This window comes from Gopherus evgoodei, chromosome 13 (assembly GCF_007399415.2).
Source record: "Gopherus evgoodei ecotype Sinaloan lineage chromosome 13, rGopEvg1_v1.p, whole genome shotgun sequence".
Classification (NCBI taxonomy): Eukaryota; Metazoa; Chordata; order Testudines; family Testudinidae; genus Gopherus; species Gopherus evgoodei.
Window position 1 is genome coordinate 3989781 of NC_044334.1, and position 15355 is coordinate 4005135.

Genomic DNA, 15355 nt, shown 5'->3' on the forward strand with positions numbered 1-15355 from the left:
TAAAAAAATCATTTACCCTTTGGTCTATCCCTACCCAAGCTATCCCAGAATGCTCTTTTTAAAAAAATTGCTCAATTAGTGCACAAGTGTTGCAGTACAGGCCCCAGGCCATGCATCAAATGATGTTCCTGCAAAATACCCAATCCACCCAGGTAGGAAAGGGTGGAAAAGAGAAAAAACCCAGCTACATGACTGAGACAGATTGGCTGTAGCATCCTTGTTTCCCGACCCCACTCTAACACAACCGGGTTAGAAAGAACCCCAGGCGGGCATTTCCACACTGTAACAGCAGCCCCTGGAAACTATAAAAGTAACCAACTAGGCACTGCTCACTCGTGGCAGAGCAGGGGTTTGTGTATGAACACATTGCTCCAGGAAAGCGAGCTCCATGCCACTTGCTGGCAGATGTTTCTGCTCTGTGCATTTAATGCAATGAGATGATACAGATCATGGAAACTCTGCGTTTAGTACAAAGGCAAAGAAACAGAAGTCAGAGAATCCTCCCTGAAAACTGTCATCATTTTATTTGGAGCAGTTGGGCTGGATTTCCCAATTCTCCTTCCATACAGTGAGTTTTGTTAACACATCCTCCTCTCTCTGACAAAACTCGTGCAGGTGTAACATCTTTTAAATCAGGGAGCTTGTAAAGTCTCTGCTCTCTGCTGCCCTCTTCTCAATAAAATACAGAATACATTCTTTTTGGAAAAACCTCACCACTGGCATTGCAGATAGTAAGTTGTTTCATCACATTCCCTAGCCCACTGTGTATACAGCTGTCCTGTGCGTCTTTGGTTTTGTCATTATTTGGTTTCAAATCAACTGACGGATCTGTAACATTGCCAAATAATGGCTTTAACACTGTTTTAAACCAGATAACCAATTTTATTCCCGTAAGGCCATATCTAAGAGCCGTAAGGCCGTATCTTATTCTTATGATTAAAGATTGCAGTGAGACATGGTACATGTATTGTCATGAGGTTATGCAACCCAGGATAGTCAAAAGATATACATGACATGAGGATTTATTTTTAAAATGGCAAAGGGTGGATCACCACTATTCTGTAGTTACATTAGGCAAATGGATTTGTTAAATGCTACCACAATAGAACAAGGCACAGTAAGATCTAAATCATGGCTTTTACTAAACAACAGTTTGAAGTGTGCGATACGTTACCCTGATTCACGCGGTCAGGTTAATCACTGACAAAGTCAGGTCCACATTTCCCTCCCCACTCCAAATAGAGCGTGGGTGGGTGGGAAAGCAGGTGCAGACACTGAAATAATTCCAAGGAATTCCAATATGAAATGGAAGGGGACACCAACTAAAGAAGAGATGGAAAATTCATCTGCCCCTTTTCATTCCCTTGTTAGAACTGGGGCTGTTTAACAAATCCTGCACTGACAACTGTGTTAACAGCTGCAAACTTGGTGTCCTGACCACAAAGAAAAAAAGACAAGTTGAAATGTATGGCTCTGTCAAAACCTTCCCTCGAATCCCTGACCATGTTCCAAGAATTATTTTATAATTACCTCCACTAAACACTGCCGTAGCAGGGGAATAAAGAGGCTCTCCAATGGTTTTCTAGTGGTTAGTGTGAATGTTTTTCCAACACACAGTTTTCTCTTGTTCATTAAAAATAACAACATTTTCTTATTATGCTGGCAGATGGTCGGCAACAATAAACATTAGTACAAAAATATTTCTCTTTCTGGCTATTATACAGAGTTTGATTTCTACTCCCAGCTCCATTCATTCTAATGAAATGGAAGTCACAAAAATGACCCTGGGGCCCATCCCTACCAGCGTTGTGCTGCTGACAAGGTCAATTTGGGTTGAATTTAAATCCCACAAAAATGTCACTGTAATGGATTTGGTTTTTTAAATTGTCCCCACAAGTCCAGGATGAACACGGTGTTCACAGAAAGACTATTTTCATGGCTGAAAATGCAGCAATGGCATCATTTACTGAGAGACATCAGTAGAGTCTAAAGCTTCAACACTAGGCTCGAATACATTCAGGCAAGAAGACATCTGGTCTCAAAGGAGTGGTTTCTCTCTGTGTGCTTCCTTGTCTACAGCGATTGTTCCTGGCACCCCCACCTGCGGCCTCTCTGTCAAGAAGGGAGGAGGATTATCCATGGTAGATAAGAGACGAGTGATCTGGGCCCTCTGTGCACAGGTGATATGCTGAGTCAAGTGAATCATGCAGTCCAGGGCCACCTCTGGGTTTGCTTGAATCAAGCTACAGTGGACACAAGAAAGGAAGGAGGAGGGTGGCATCATTTAATTACTGGCAGAGAGCCAGGCATTGTACATGGACACACAGAAAGACAGCTTCTGCTCTAAATATCTTTTAATCTAAGCAACAACCATCCAGTGCCTCCTACACACTATACTCAAACTGTGATAAAATCATCTATTGTGGCCATTTATACCCAGGAGACATGTACTACTCAGTTTTAACGAAGCAACACCCAACTTCCTCCAGAAAGAGGCCAGAGCACCCCATTTACTCACCTCCGGATATGTCTGAGAGCGTAGTCCCGTTTCAGATATTTTATGTTTTCTCGAATGGCTGATCGGGAACCCTCCTCTTCTTGCAAGTGTTTCTCCAGCCATTCCACCACCGCCTGGTTCTTGTCCCAGAGATAGCCCTAGAGAAAACAACAAGAGCATCTTTGCATACTCCTGAGAGAGAGGTGAGTCCTACAAAGTCATCCAATCCATCTTCTTTCCAGTGCAGGGTTACTCCTGATTGTACTGTCAAACCCAGTTTTAGACTATCCCAGGACAGACAGCCTTCCTTGGGACACTATTCCTCATACCAACAGAGCTTACCCTCACATATCTTTTAAGGCCCGTGCAGGTCCTGAAAGCTGAAGCAGTTATCCAAACAATGCAATGCCTTCATTTGCATAATTCTGCTCCCTTTCCCAAAGATTTCCTTCTCACTTCCTGTCACGGAGTCCCCTGGCGATGCTCTGGAACTGCTCCCCACCAAGCCAGTCAGGACTTTGGGGAGCCTCCTCTCTCTTGGAGCAGACTTGTTCAGGGCAAGAAGCTCACACGTCTTCACCTCCCGGGTCTCTCCTTGGAGCATTCAGCATCCTCTGCCCCTCCGTGCGCTTCCCACAGCGAGCCCGCCCCAGCGGGTTCCTGGGGAAGCCACAGGGTCCTGCGCCCCTGTGACGTTATTGATATAAACTGGGACCATATAGAACATGGGTTGCAACCAAGGTCCTAGAGTGGCACCAGATCTTATGTAAAGGGGGTCATATAAGGTGTCTAAGACCAAGTTATGAGTTACTGTTATGATTATGCTGTCTGTATGTCTGTAATCATTTTGTAGTTGAAGTTATAAGTATTGGCTCTGTACTGTCTATATTTCAAACTTGTGCTGTGTTACTGGGAAAGATCCCAGACAAGTGGGTGTTAGCTCTGCTTAGCCTGCTTGATGGCCCATTAAGGACCATCAGCTACACAATTGACCCATTGAGAGGAGGCAGATATGCCTTGTGACTCAGCAGGATGTGCAGAAACTGGCCCATGTGACTGCAAACTCCATTTTGCTGTAATTTTCCACAGTAAGAACAAAGAAGTGTTCTTACACCTGGAAGTGCCTATATAAGGCTGATGCCTCATCTCCATCTTGTCTTCAATCCTGCTTCCTACCTCTGAAGGGACTTTGCTACAAGCTGAAGGTCTACACAAGGAACTGATGACCCATCCCAGCGGGGATGTTCTCCAGAGACTTGATTTGAACCTGCAGTTTACTCCATCACTGCTACAAGCCTGAACTAAGAACTTTGCCATTACTGTATGTAATTGATTCCATTTAACCAATTCTAGCTCTCATCTCTATCTTTTTCCTTTTATGAATAAACCTTTAGATTTTAGATTCTAAAGGACTGGCAACAGCGTGATTTGTGGGCAAGATCTGATGTGTATATTGACCTGGGTCTGGGGCTTGGTCCTTTGGGATCGAGAGAACCTTTTTCTTTTACTGGGGTGTCGGTTTTCATAACCATTCATCCCAGGACGGGTGGCACTGGTGGTGATACTGGGAGACTGGAGTGTCTAAGGAAATTGCTTGTGTGACTTGTGGTTAGCCAGTGGGGTGAAACCGAAGTCCTTTTTGTCTAGCTGGTTTGGTTTGCCTTAGAGGTGGAAAAACCCCAGCCCTGGGCTGTGACTGCCCTGTTTGAGCAATTGGTCCTGAATTGGCACTCTCAGTTGGGTCCCGCCAGAACCGCAATGTCACAGCCCCCACTTTGCAGTTAGACGTTGACTCTCAGCCAGCAAAACAGAGGTTTATTTGATGACAGGAACAGGGTCTAAAACAGAGCTTGTAGGTACAGTGAACTGGACCCCTCGGCCAGGTCCATTCTGGGTGGCAGTGAGCCAGACCCCCACGTCTGCACTTCATTCGTCATCCCCAGCCAGCTCTAGACTAACAACCCCCTCCAGCCCCTCCTCTCTGCTCAGCCACTTTCCCGGGTCAGGAGGTCACCTGACCTCTTTGTCTCCAACACCTTCAGTTGGCACCTTTGCAGGGGAGGGGCCCAGGCCATCAGTTGCTAGGAGACAGAGTGTCGGGCATTTAGGTGCACTGGGCCTTTGCTCTGCAGCAATCACACACCCTTATCCCACCACCTAGATATTAAGAACATTCCCAGTTTGTCACACTTCCCCTCTCCCTGCCTCTTCCCCCAGCATTACTGTTCTGTCAGGTTTCTTCCTCCCACTTCATATCCCCACCCAGACATCTGGGCTAGTTCCCAATATATTGGTTTGCAGTTTTTCAGTTGATTCTTGGTTTCTTACTGATTTATTTTCCCACTTTTCCTATTCTCTTCAATGGTTCTCTAACCCCCTCACCTGCCATCCTTACTGGTATTTGAAACTCCTTTCTGCTCAGTGTATTTCATGCTCCACATTCCCTCTTCCTGATCATTAAGAAAGATGTTAAGTAAATAAAACCTGAGCTAAACACAGATCCCAGAAGTACATCACTAGACCCCTCCCTCAACTCCACAGATTACTCTTTACTTTGGGTCAGGCACCCAGTTGTCAGTCTGCACGACAGTGTTCACAGCTAAGGCCAAGCAAATTCAATTGGCGGAGTAAAACTTCATGAGGTTGTAATCAACTGCTTTACTCAAAACCATATATATCCTTGAATCTTACATTGAATGTATCTCACATTCCCTTTACCTACTAATTCCATCATTTCATCACGCACTTCAGTTTGTTTAGTGAAACTTATTCTGAAACTCATGTAGTTTACTGCTTAGAGTTGTGTCTTTCCCTAGATGGTTAGTGGTTCTATTTCTCTTAGTATTGGTTCTATTATTTTACGAGGGACTGAAATCAGACTTACAGGGCAGTAACAGCCACGATTGTCAATTAACTTAAAGTTCATAGGTCATGACTTGAGAATTTTTATTTAAAAAGAGAAATAAAAAAAAAATACAACAAAGCAGCTTGAAAGCCCCAGCATGCAATCTCTTCTTTCTCCACTGATAGACACTGCTTCAAGATAAAGAGATCAACCATGTGACTTCTTTTTTGCATCATTTTGTTTAAGTTTGATAATCACTTGTATCCAGTGTAGGTCACCTGATCTGAAGAGACTCTGCTTGGATTTTAGTGACCACTCACCATGGCAGGAATGTTACGCTCAAGCTATGGAACAGTAACTCTGATAACGTTTCAGCCAAACTCAGAAAGTCAACTGAGCGTGTGCATGTGTGGGGAAGCACGGCAGGCTGTCGTTGGACAGTACTGGAGACACTGAGAAAACAGACTGCAAATCAGTAACACAAGAACCTGAAATAGCCAAGATGAAGAGATACCTTCACAGCTCCTTCTGTCTCCATGAACCAGCGGCGCAGCATGGACTGGATGTGAATGTTGCTGAGCTCACTGTCCGCATTCAGAATCTCTGTTTTCACCACCTCCTCCAAAAGGAGGCGCCGCAGACGCCAGTATAAGAAGGTACGGGCATTCTTCCACTCAAGTATATCCTGGGGTGATGGAGGGAAGAGCGTTCAAAATTCAGGCTTGTACAGGAAATGCTTTGGGGATGGTGGAGATGAGGAAATAGCTGAAGTTCAGGATACTGGTACATTCCATTTGTCTGGATAAAATATTTGGGAGGGGCAGCATGTATCCTTGCAATCTGCGTCTCCAGAGAGATTCCCCATTGTGACTTCCCCCTGCTTATAGACATGCTACCCTTCTGAAGAGTAGCGTCGGAATCAGAGGTAAAACCTCTGCTGTTCAAACCCTGCAGGGACAGCAAGACTTTCTCCAGCAACAGAATGCAACTCTGACCAGAATTCCTTTCCACACAGCACTGCGCTCTAACGGAGCCCAATCCTGGAGCCAAGGTGGGTGCTGGGGCCTCAGAGAGAAATACCAAGTCAGAAGCATTGGTGCTGTCATGTCACGCAGTAGCAATCTACTCCCTTGCTCTTGCCCATCCCATGACAGGACAGGGTCTCACCCACATCAGGCCTGGCACTGCCCTCTACAGTAATGAGATTTTTTCTTTAAAATGCCTTGATCATGTTTTCTAAGGGCGAATCATCGGGGCTGTTAAATTTCCCCAATATCAGCATAATAAAAGCTGAAAGCAAAGTGCTATCGCTTAACTGCAATAACGCCCTTCTCGTGCATTCTTCCTGGCGTGTCGTGAAGGTCAGCAAACTGCACTGCCACCTGGTGGAAGATGGGTAACAGGAGCTCTTCCCGAGCTTTCAGCTGCTTCTTCAGCTCTCTGTGATCCTCTTCTAGGAGTTCTGGGGTACCTGTTATTCCAGGAAACAAAGCATTTGTCAGTCTGGATTTGAGTTCAGTTACCTGCAAGCCAGGCTGGAAGAGAGCAGCAACTTTTAAACTAGGAACAACCAAGAAAGGGTTAAAAATTCTCCCCAAAAACACAAAACAAAAACAACCCGAAAACCCATGGCCCTAACTACTGTACTAATGACCTTAAACGGGAGCTTGTAGTTTATACACTGACACAAAATGTGCATGGCATGCTATAGAAAAATAAGGCACTGTCTCTGTCCAAGGAGTTTCAAAGATCAAGCTATGCCTAAACAGACTGAGTGTGCTTGTGTCTTACATACAGCATCTTTATAGTTTCCTAAAGTCTTAGAAACAAAAAGTAACTTAGAAGAAATAACATTTGTAGAGCTACTCTGAAATTTGTAGAGCTGATGATTGTTCTCTGAGGGCGCGTGTGAATGGTGTGAAGAACAGATAGACAAGGCACTATGGACATCACAATCCCTTAAAGAGATTATTATTAATTTATATTCAAATAGTACAGAGTGGCCCCAATCAGGTCAGGCACTGTTCAGGATTCACTGTTAAAAGAAACCTCCATGGGCACCTAAACAGGATTTCCCAGATGGCCACTGCAGCACCATTATTTACCCAGCTCCAGAGTTCGTGCCTCATGCTTTAAGCTAGCAACGTAAACTGGAACAAAAAGGAAAGGGGGAAACAAATTCTCTTCTTACCCAGCTGTTCAACGAGTCTGGCACAGACTGAATCAATTCTTCTCATAGTCTTTATCAAATCCTTCCTCCTGAATTTAATTTCCACTGTTCCTTCGGCTTCTAAAATGCCTCCCCTAGAAAGGACGGAGGTTTTGTGATGCCAAGTTTGATACAGTGGAGAAGTCTGTATGGGGAAAATACATTCTGGGAAGCCTTTCCAGTTTTATATTATTTTCAGCAGAAATTTTGTTCTTATTGTTACAGAGGGTGTTTAAATTTGAGGATTAAGAGCAGGGACACAGAAAATCTGCAAGGGTTTCCCTTCCCAAATCTGAGATTTCTGCAGCTTTCTCTTTCTAGCATTTTCTACTATTTGCCTCTCCGTTCAATAGTTATCACCAAGTATTCACGAAGATAAAAGGAAGGCCATTAAAAATAAAGATAAGAAGTTTATTTAGCCCAGCAATATATACTGTTGGAGGATCAGTTATGTAGAATATCCAGCAAATTGTGCTGTTAGAGCCTAACAATTTTTAGCTGTTGGCTCATCAGTTTGGCAGGTTAACAAATCCCAAGTGTTAATGAGACTGCTGCAAATGAGTCTATGAATTCATGAAGGGATCACATAACGGGTTGCATTTCTTCTGCAACGTGCCTCACATTTTTGGGGTGTTCTTTATGTATTATTTCTAACAATACAGGTTCTCTCCTAGTACTTGAAAGATCTCAGTAGATCACCAGTTACAGAGTTGTAGTTATATAACTTTAAACAGGACACTTGTTAGGTATTGTTCAGACTTTTCGCAATAATTGCATTCACAATGACTGCCCTGCTTGAAAGTCAGGCTGAAATGTGGGTGAGGTGATATCTTCTATTCGACCAACTTCTGTTGGTGAGACAGACAAGCTTTTGAGCCACACTAAGCTCTTCTTCAGTTGGTTCAGTTGGTCCAACAAACACCTTGTCTCTCTGATATCCTGGGACCAGCATGGCTACAGCTACACTGCATAAAGCAGAAATGAGTCTTTTCCCAAGTGTAGTTTAGATTTCTCTTCCACCCCTGTGGGCTGTTGGGAAGGATTTATCAGTGAAAAGAACACCATTCAAAGGCCCCTAGGCACATGGCATGGAGAACACATGCACTTTACGAGCACAGGAAAAGGAAGGGCCACATTTTCATAGACTCACAGATTCCAAGGCCAGAAGGGATCATTGCAATCATCTAGTCTGACCTCCTGCGTAGCACGGGCCAGAAACCTGCCCCCAAATAATTCCTAAAGCAGAGCTTTTAGAAAAACATCCAGTGATGATTTTAAAATAGTCAGGACTGGAGAATCCACCATGACCCTTGGTAAAATTGTACCAATGGTTAATTACCCTGTTAAAAATGTACCCCTTATTTCCAGCCTGATTTTGTCTAACTTCAACTTCCAGTCATTGGATCATGTTATAACTCTCTCTGCTAGATGGAAGAGCCCATTATTAAATAGCTGTTCCCCACGTAGATATTTATAGACTGTGATCATGTCACTCCTTAACCTTCTCTTTGTTAAGCTGAATAGAGTGGGCTCCTATCACTATAAGGCATGTTTTCTAATCCTTTAATTATAGTTGGTCTTAGAACCCTCTCAAGTTTATCATCAACATCCTTCTTGAAGTGTGGACTCCAGAACTGGACTCAGGATTCCAGCCATGATCACACTAGTGCCAAATACAGAGGTCAAATAACCTCTCTGCTCCTTCTCAAGATTCCCATTTACGCATCCCATGATCACATTAGCCCCTTTGGCCACAGCATTGCACTAGAAGCTCAAGTTCATTTGATTATCTATCACAATTTTTTCAGTCACTGATTTCAAGAATCGAGTGCCCCACCCTGTAAGTAGGAGCTACATTCTTTGTTCCTAGATGTGTACATCCACACTTAGCTCAGCTGTATTAAAATACATGTTGTTTGCATGATTCCTGTTTACTAAGCAATCTAGATCACTCTGACTGTTTTGGGCTCATCATCCTTATCCAACCCTTAAAAAAATATGGAAATGCTGACTAGAAACTTAAGCCAAAGGCTATGGAAAAATGCCTAGAACAGTAGAGAGTTACAAGGAAAGTACCAGAACAGAAGACTCCAAAAAAACAAACACCCTGAGAAAGATATTACCTACCTGCTCTCCTTGTCTGCATAAAGCTCCATGTACACAGGGTTGATTGTTGGATCAATTACTACCCAGGACCCTCCTCTTAGCTCGGCATGTGGGGGGATGTAGACAAGAACAGGCTGTTTAAACTGCCTGAGGCTATCGACAATGTACGCACCGAACTTCAGCACCTGATCATACATATCTGAAAGCCAAGACCTTTATGTTATCAATCACTTCTGGTAACACCTCCTGCTTTGCGGAGCTACAGAGACAAACTGTGGGTTGGGTGACACATGCCAGGGAGAAGCACCAGGTTTAATACTTCACTCCCTATCCCTTCTCTGGACCCCTGCACTTACCTCTACTCTAAAGTGCCCGCCTCTTCCAGATGCCACCCTGCAGCCATCCCAGCTGAGGATGCCCAGCAGTTTGACTCTATGAAACCTGCTAGTTTTCTTACTTAAACAAAGCACTTCCCTCCCCAACAAAGACTGAGCAGGCTGCCTCCACAGTAAAAAATAAATCAAACAAAAGATACACTCCAACCTGCAACGTGACTCTAATGCAGCCCTCCCAGCCCCCAGCCGTCAGCCCCTGCAGCAGCCGCCGTGCAGGAGAGCTACGCAAGAGGCGAATCTCAGAACAGCACCACACAGTCAGCATGCTCCCGGGGGAAACAGCACTCCTAGAAATAGCAGCAATAAAGGGGACATGCTGAGCTTGCTCAGGATCCCCATACTCCAAGGGGGGGTCACAACCTGGCTCTTCTCCCTGACTCCTGTTCAGCAAAGAGCAAATCACCTTTCATGCCACCGGAGAATCCCCTCCAGTTTGCAAAGATCAAGAGAGGGAGCCGCTCTCGGTCGAAGTCCCTTATAGCCTGGGCAGTTTTAAAAGCTGAATCTGGGAACCACACCTGCCCAGCCTGCTGGACTATCTGAAAGAGAGCGAGCAGGAGTGTTCAGTTCAGATTAGATTCCTCTTGGCAAATGAGGCTGGTAGATCGACAAAGTACGGTCGTCAGGTGGTTTAAAACCAATGAAGGGACTTAGGGTAGTTGATTCCACCAGCCTGAAAGATGAGGAAGAATAGAGAAGCCAGAAATCCAAACAGAAGGGTCATCCATAGCAGGATTTTCTTCTAGCTTTATGATACAAAGCATTGCCACTGTATATATGTTCACACTCCCTAATAGTTTTCCAACATACCTTTGCTTCAGAATCCAGGTTTGCAGGGTCAGCTGGTATTGCCATCTCCACAGTCCGGGTCTCCACCGCTACCACACCGATGGGGATCCCTCCCAATCTGCAGAGAACCAGGGACCAGTTTGGTTTCTAAAGCAGAGATGAATTTTCACTTCTATCAAGCGGAAAAGTTCAACTGGTCTCAAAGCAAGTCCAGGGGGCTTGCTTTCCCCACTGCTCAACAGAGCAACATAGGGGGGACACCACAGAACCTGTTCCAGGAAGGCTCATCCCCCAGGAGGGGACGACACAACCCCAAGTTAATTAAAGCACCACTTGGCTGAACGTCAGCTACCTTTTATACAGACAGTTTAGTGCCTGCTCCTGCCTGATTTACCACTTAGACAGGAGCACAGACTTCAGTGGGAATCGGGATTCTGCATGTCCAGGCAGGAAATGGCTCTTAGTGTACACTGTTAACAGCTGGTTTAGGGAAGAGCCATGCTTTGTTGTTACCTTGCTCTGCCAACTACAACTGTCTGTGCCCAAGGCTGCATGATCTCCATGAAAGTGCCATGATCAAAGAAGCCACTCTGCCAGGTTCCCTTAACAACTGTGCAATGAAACAGAGCACGTAACTGTAAGGCTATTTTGCTGACCAGTTCACAATAAACTCCTAGCGCACATTATATCAAACAGCAGTAAAATTCTGCTGACACAAGACTGGGAGCATTTTACAGCAACAAATACACATAGGATGGAGAGACAAAATGGAGTTTCTGCAGAAGGTCTAGGTTAGAACACCCTTACTTACTTGGATGTGGTCTTCCTGCCAGCATCCATCTGGGATCGTAGGGGCCTTTGGAAGGGACAAAATCAATTTCTCGTTCAATGGGGTCACTTGTAGCAGTAACAGGCACTGGACTACGATTGTCCTATAAGAAGAAAAATCTCTAACCCAGTTTTACCAAATAGCACTACAAAAAATCCGTTGGACAATGTTTGTTCCCACTCTACCCTTAACCCTACTGAAATGCTACTTAGGCTGTTACAGAAATAGCATTAATCCAGACTAATTCCCTTACCTATAATTATTCTTCTTTACGGACAATATTTCACATTACTTTCTACGATGCTTCTAGCGCATTACATGGTGGCAGAAACACCTTCAAAACAGCAACTACAGAAGTAATTTCCGTACATCGAATGGATTATAAAAAGCTGTTGGGGTGTTTGTTTTAAACAAGGCATTGCATTAAATAAAATGTCACAGCCAACACACTGCTGTCCTGTTGGAGCTACTCACCTTTGGCATATACGAAAGCCACTGTAAGATGGTGTAGATGCCCTCAAAGTCATCTGGGACAGTCACATGGGAAACGCCATTATTATGCATGATCTGCACGCCTCCAAGCTGGTTGTTGGATGTGTAGACCTCACGCCCCAGGACCTAGTTAAAGTTATAAACAGAAAAGATTACCACCCCTAGAGTAAAGTAGCTGTAGACCTTATGCACACACAAACTTGTGCCTGTTTAGTTAAAACCAGTACAAACCTGTGTGTAGACACGGTTATTTTAAGTGGCATATTTTAGTTTAGTTTAAACCAATTCTTGACTGACTTAAGCTAAACTTTGGTTTTGTAAAGTAGGAGTGTCCACCCTCCCTTTTGCATTGGTCTAACTAAATGTGTTTTTTTTAAAAAAAACAAACAAACACACACACATCTCTTCTTAAATTAAGCCAGAGTAACTCTGCATTTAGACAAGTACATACACCTGCTGCACTGAACTAGCTGACTGAGCAAGGCACTCTGAATGACAGCTCTGCCAATGACTTGCTCTGTGACCTTAACAAATCTCTCAACCTTTCTGTCTCAGGAAACACAGGGGAGTGGTGTATGGATTAATGTTTGTAGAGACCTTCAAACCTGTGAATCACTTGTAATTCCCTTACTAGTCTCTTGTACACATATTCCATGAATAACTCATCTGGTTTAAACACCTATCACATCTAGAGTACTGTGGAGTTTTTCTGTGTGAAATACTTAGTATCCATTATGGAATTTTGCAGGTGGGAGACAGGGAATGTCTCTGGTTGCTACAAAGAAGAGTGATAAATCAGTACAGGAAAGGACACTTTTCAGGGGAAAATAAAATGGTGGGAGGAATTAAACTCCTCGTTACCTTATTTAAAGCACTAGCCCCAGTGAGGATGATGTGGGAATTCTCCACCTGTATCACTCGCTGCCCTAGCCTCACCAGGTAAGCGCCAATTCCAATGGCACGACATGTCACCTAAGAGGTTCAGACAAGGAAGACAAAAATTACTGAGGAAAAAGGGCTACATAATCATGAGGAAGAATCAACAGAACTCTACATTCTTTTGTACCAACCTGGAAGATAGGTAACGAAACGGCTGCTGCTAGTCTGTTTCATCTAAATGATACACCATTACCACAATTAAAGTGACCTAATGAAGACTGAACTCTGGCATTGTATACAATAACCTTGTTGTTTCACTCTGGCTTCAGGTTGCCAGCTGAAAGTGGCTAGTTCTGCTCAATCTTCTGTTGAATGTAGTACACCACTGGTGTTTTAGACCAGAAAATAAATTCTGAGCATTTCACAGCTTTAGCATACTTCATCTGAACACCAATAGCTAAGCTGGTTCCTGGGGATTTCATAAATATTTGGCTCCACTTCACTTGATCAATCCTGAGCAGTCTCATTCTGGGTGGCTTTAGAAGTAAATGCCACAGATGCCTCATGTGCTGTATAAGAGGGAAGGAGAATGGCTAATAAAATCAGCTAATGATTCCAAAAGCCATACCATGCTAATGGTCACAATTTCATCATACGCAATGGAGGACTCCCCAGCAATGGTACCAGATGCTCTCAAGTTCTCCACACCGAACCCTTCGTCTTTACCGATGATATCAGTTAGGACATACCTGTGGGGAAGTGCGAAGAGACAATACAGAGCCAGAGAAGACAACAGAACGGGCTCATTTTCACAAGGTGCAAGGAAAGGCCTGGGACTCAGGCACAGGAGACACCATGTGACCTAGGGCGAGGCCTTTTGCCTCTCTAGGCTGCAGTTTCTTCATCTGCGAAAGGGGACGATACTTTCACTGTCTCACAGGAGTGCGATGGGGATAAATCTAAATATCTGACAAGTACAAGACACTGGGTACATGCTCAGGAGAGCTGGCTCCATCAGAGGTCAGTGGGGAACTTACACCTCCAGCTTGCAGTGCAGACGTACGCAGGGACTTGAATAAAAACCCACTCACCTGGACTCTCCTCCTTCCTCTACATGCTCACAGTGCACAGAGTTCACCGAGTTGATCCTTGTGTAATCCTGTGGCGTCAGGTACAGGTATTTGAACCCCTTCCAATAAAGTGGGAAAGAATTAGCTGAAGAAGCTGCCTGCATGGCCATTAAATACACTATTTCCAACAGGCGCATGCTACTTGCAAAAGGTAAAGTCTGTTACAGTACAAGCATAAGCAGCTTGTAGTGCAGTTTTCACTGATTGATAGTTTAAAAATCTAATAGCTTATGTGATGGGGCAAGGCCAGATGGCTACAGTAAAGTAGTAAGGAACAGGTATGTTAGCCCCAGGCTAACCAAATCCCTAGTACCATGGTAACCAAATGGCAGTTGCTCCAGGTTAATCAAGACACCTGGGGCCAACTGAGATCTTTCTAGAAGGCAGTGGAGATAGCTACATTGATTGGGCCACCTGAAGCCAATCAAGGGCTGGCTAGGACTAGTTAAAAGTCTCCCAGTCACTCAGTGAATTTGGGGGTGTGAGGAGCTGGGAGCAAGAGGCACAAGGAGCTGAGAGAGAGAGCTGCTGAAGGATTGAGGAGTACAAGCATTATCAGACACCAGGAGGAAGGTCCTGTGGTGAGGATAAAGAAGGTGTTCGGAGGAGGCCATGGCAAAATAGTCCAGGGAGTTATAGCTGTCACGCAGCTGTTACAGGAGGCACTATAGACAGCTGCGATCCACAGGGCCCTGGGCTGGAACCCGGAGTAGAGGGCAGGCCCGGGTTCCCCCCAAACCTCCCAACTCCTGATCAGACACAGGAGGAGTTGACCCAGACTGTGGGTTCCACCAGAGGGAAAGATCACTGAGGAGAGCAAATCTGCCAATAAGCGCAGGACCCACCAAGGTAGAGGAGGAACTTTGTCACAACTTTATAAAATAAAGCTGTATATGTATTTTGCTAATATAAGTTTACAAAGAGCACAGTAAATGTATTCATTTTATAATGCGTACACACACACACACACACACACACCCCTGATGTACCATCACATTACACGTAACACACTGATACATCACCAAACGGCAATAAAATGTATGCAAACGCCCACAAGTGGCTATGAGAATAAAACAGAAACCCTTAAATTCATTGGGTAGAATTTTCAAAGCATAGAAATTACTTAGGGTCCTTAAGTCCTAATGTCCCAATTGCTTACGGTGAGTTAAGCACCTTAATGTAGG

At 44.4% G+C, this 15355-nt stretch overlaps 1 protein-coding gene across 4 annotated transcripts in view; it reads right to left on the bottom strand.

The window, feature by feature from the left end:
* Nucleotides 1–505: 505 nt before the first annotated feature.
* ACACB (acetyl-CoA carboxylase beta) overlaps nt 506–15355 on the bottom strand; it is an 81080-nt gene continuing 66230 nt past the window's right edge. For all 4 annotated transcript variants that reach the window (XM_030582807.1, XM_030582806.1, XM_030582804.1 and 1 more), the window contains 14 exons: nt 14133–14230; nt 13670–13790; nt 13024–13134; nt 12145–12288; nt 11653–11773; nt 11355–11451; nt 10863–10959; nt 10456–10591; nt 9679–9856; nt 7534–7646; nt 6659–6813; nt 5857–6027; nt 2519–2655; nt 506–2243 (listed from right to left, as the gene is read on the bottom strand). In XM_030582807.1, the coding sequence (XP_030438667.1) occupies nt 2039–2243; nt 2519–2655; nt 5857–6027; nt 6659–6813; nt 7534–7646; nt 9679–9856; nt 10456–10591; nt 10863–10959; nt 11355–11451; nt 11653–11773; nt 12145–12288; nt 13024–13134; nt 13670–13790; nt 14133–14230 (1884 nt within the window). In that variant the 3' untranslated portion in view covers nt 506–2038. The remainder of the gene's footprint in view (nt 2244–2518; nt 2656–5856; nt 6028–6658; nt 6814–7533; nt 7647–9678; nt 9857–10455; nt 10592–10862; nt 10960–11354; nt 11452–11652; nt 11774–12144; nt 12289–13023; nt 13135–13669; nt 13791–14132; nt 14231–15355) is intronic.